Source organism: Cyprinodon variegatus, unplaced genomic scaffold (assembly GCF_000732505.1).
Source record: "Cyprinodon variegatus isolate N-32 unplaced genomic scaffold, C_variegatus-1.0 Scaffold1048, whole genome shotgun sequence".
NCBI lineage: Eukaryota > Metazoa > Chordata > Actinopteri > Cyprinodontiformes > Cyprinodontidae > Cyprinodon > Cyprinodon variegatus.
In genome coordinates, this window is record NW_015151501.1 from 1 (window position 1) to 3,682 (window position 3,682).

At 39.4% G+C, this 3,682-nt stretch overlaps 1 protein-coding gene across 1 annotated transcript; it reads left to right on the forward strand.

The window, feature by feature from the left end:
• The first annotated feature begins 672 nt into the window (after positions 1-672).
• LOC107101054 (von Willebrand factor A domain-containing protein 5B2-like) lies at positions 673-2,761 on the forward strand. The gene is made up of 4 exons (XM_015399810.1): positions 673-739; positions 965-1,070; positions 1,256-1,379; positions 2,000-2,761. The coding sequence occupies exons 2-4, from the start codon at positions 985-987 to the stop codon at positions 2,759-2,761; spliced, it is 972 nt and encodes a 323-aa protein (XP_015255296.1). The 5' UTR covers positions 673-739; positions 965-984.
• The last annotated feature ends 921 nt before the right edge of the window (positions 2,762-3,682 follow it).

The following is a 3,682-nucleotide window of genomic DNA, read 5'->3' on the forward strand; positions in this document are numbered from 1 at the left end:
TCTTTGTAATTTCTTTTCTGATTCAGCTAATTTTATACTTTTCAGCTTTTAAGATGAGTTTGTTTCTGCCATTTTACTGCCAAATGATTCTACCCTACAAAATCTTCAGATGATTCAACTGTTTTCTGCAGTTTGAAGTTTCTGATGACTTCCTATCACATTTTCATATGTTCTTCAGGTAATTTCAGCTTTTTTCATTCAGCAAAAGCATTCCCACTTGCTGTTTCTCTGAAACAGCTTTTTCTAGTTTTTCTTATTATTGCAAACACATAAAAATCCAAAATGTCTAATGGAAGGTGAATATTAAAAAACTTAAATTCCTCTCAAAAAATAATTTTAATGTATAACTGTTTTCCATATCGTAACCTACGCAATCATGAGGACAGCTACTGAGTTGACAGTCATTGTCATGTCAATATATTGAGTAAAAAACAAACATCAGTGCTCAAGAAGGTGGTTGTTCAGAGTGCTGTATCTGGGAAGATGAAAGGAAGGAAAAAGTATGATTTGGGTTTAAGAATAAAGTCATAAAATGTTTTTTCTGTGTAATAAATCTATATAGATATGATTTTCACTTTCTCAAAAAATGTATTGTATGTTTTTTAAGCAGGAATTCATATGGGAAATAGGCAAACTTCTCAGACTGGCGCTCGCAGGCAGAGGGTCTATTCTGCCGGTCTAGGAAGACGGCGGATCAGTGGAGAAACAGAGGAGGTGGAAGACACTTGGAACTTTACAGGTAGACATACCAAAATTACCTTTATCCATTAGCCAGACTACATCAGTCTTTGTGTTTCTCTCAGGTAGAGACCCTGGTATGGAGAAAACTCTCTAGCACACCACAAAATATCTTATAAATAATTTTTAAAGGAAATCTCCAGTATTTCCAAATTACCTTTGGTTTTGAGAAAATATACACTCAATACAACAACACTGCACATTCTAGTCAAAAGTCTTCTCTCAGATGCAGGTGGATACTGCACCATGGCTCCTGTAACAACAGGAATGTCGTGCAATCGTTCGCAGCGATCTATAGAGAGCAAGTCGATGGAGAGCTTCTTTAGTACCAGGTAAAGCTAACATCCATCTCCCTGTAAAATGTGGAGAATTCCCTATGAAGTTAAAGGATAAAAAAACTGATAAATGAGGAGCCTAAAGGACTGAAGTGCTAATCAGAGCAACATTGTAGTATATCTAAACTTCTCTTTCTTTCTTCTTGTGTTGTTTTTAAAGTAATATTTTTTTATATTCCCAGGTTCCAGCTGGGTAGACTCAGGTCCTCTATTTCTTCAGGAAAGCAAGTTCCCCTTAAGTCTCACTGTTTATCAGCAGAGGCCGACAAACAACCTGAGAGCGAAACTCCAGACTACCAACCCCTGGTGAGGTGAACCTGCATCACTCCAAGCTCCAATATTATCTTCATTTTCACTTATATCACTAATTGTTTTAGCCTATATATGTATATACTGGTTCTTTTTATATTAAAATATATGTTACATGTTAATTTGTTTAATAATTCAATTAAAAAATTCTGAATCAGAGATCAACCAATAAAGGTTTATTTAAGGGTGATACTAATGCAAATTAATTTGACATCAATCTAAATACTGGACGTACAGTCTTGCTGTTTTTTTGGTTGGTATTTTCTTGTAACAGAATATATTTTTTTCTGATAGTACTTGAATAGCATTATCCTTTAATAATTATACATATATTATTGCCAATGAAGCCAATTTCTAAAACATCTAGTTTATTTAGTTGGTCTTTTATTATAAAACCCTTAACCCCAGACTGCTCCCCGGGTGCCACACAATGGCAGTCCACTGCTCCCCAAGGGGATGAGTCAAAATGCAGAGAGTGAATTTTCCTATTTTTGGACAATAATGGGATTTTTCTTTTTTTTTTTTATGCAGGGACTTTTGCAAAAGTAGCGCATATATATCCTGACAAACAAATAATTTTGTATTGGTCTGAACACTGATTTATGGTCCTTCCTTAGGTGCATCTGCAGCTTGCATCTGGAGCTTTTCTACTTACGGAGATCTACTCAGAATGTGTCCAAATTCCTCTTGACCGCCTTAAAAGAGCGTCACCTTACAGCCTTCACCGCCGAAGCCTGAGCCCAGCATTCCGCTGCACTTCTCCCAGCGCTCCCTCTTTATCCACCTCCGCCAAGATGCCAGGTGCTCCCACCATTCACCATGTCACCTTTTCTCCTTCCTCGTGCTCTCTGGCTAAATCGGCTGCTCCTCCCTTCCACCACACTCCAGTCGACAACCCCTTAATTTTGGAGTCAAGGCTTCTGAGAAGACACTTGTCTGATCGAGACCCCGTCACCTCGCCCCCTGATCTCCCAAGTTCTGAGGAGGGCTCCTTAGAGTTGTCAATTGGCAGATCTCAAAGTCAAAGCCTCGGACAAGCAGACAGTGGCCGTGGTTCAGAGACAGACATATGTGAGGGGTCCTCAGCAGAGCCGGCAGACCTCCAGGGCAGCAGCCAGTTGGCTCAAGAGGATTTAGAAGGCTCGACCTGGGCAACCGCGGTGGCTCTGGCGTGGCTGGAGCACCGGTGTGCTGGCTACTTCATGGAATGGGAGCTGGTGGCGGCCAAAGCAGATTTCTGGCTGCGTGGTCAGAGTCTGCCGGAAGGAGTGGACCTTGCAGGGTTGAGAGGAGCAGCCAGACAGCTGTTTCTGCTGCTGCGCCACTGGGATGAAAACATCAAACTCAACATGCTGTGTTATAACCCTAATAACATGTGAGAGAATTGGCTCAAAGGAGCAAAAAAAAAAAAAAACGATTTATTGTAATGTGGAAAAATTAGGACCCTCCATATATATATTATGTCTCATTAAAAAGTATTTTTGTTGGTATTAAGAAACTGTAATTTTTTATTTTTTTCATATCTAAAAAAAAAAACTTACCGGTAAACAAAACGTTGGGTTTTGAGTACGCACTGGCCTTTCTCGTTTCTTACATCAGCACATCCTTGTTTGATATACTGCTTGGCTTTGATGCTGCAAAGACCAGTTCTGCTGCAACTTCAGGCGTTTTAAGAGGTGATCTTACATTTCCTTCAAACATCCATTGACAAAATCAAATGTGAGCTGCTGGTTCCTGCTTGAGCAAAGCGCCCTTAAATCATGACACTTCCACCTCTGTGCTTTACAGTAGGTGTAAGGTTATGTTCCCACAAAATTACGCCAAATAATGTCATCTGTTCTGACATGCAAATAGTTTAAAATAATCTGCTCAAAGAAAATGAACTCCTGTTCCAAGTCCTGTGTTTTTTCTTGGAGAGCAAAAGGAGACCTGTTTGATGAGCTCCCATGGATGTTAATTAGTTTTAAAGCAAAAGCTTGTTGTACTGTAAGTCCCATTGAGGCTTCTAGATATTTTATAGACTGATGATTTTTGGAGAAATCTTTACTTACTTGGACAGCGAGACCTGGGAAAGTGGGTGGAATGTTTTGAATGTTCCCCATCTCTAAACAGTTTTAATTCAGGTCGAAATTATAATTTCAAGCCATTGAATTAAAGAACAGATTCATAGGCTACTATTAGGGACAACTCCTTTATGACGCCTTTTTCCCAGGCTCCACTTGATCTGGCTTTAAATTTCTTTTTCGGTACCAATACCGGCTTGAGCTATTTCACTGCGCACGCTAAAAAATGTACAAACT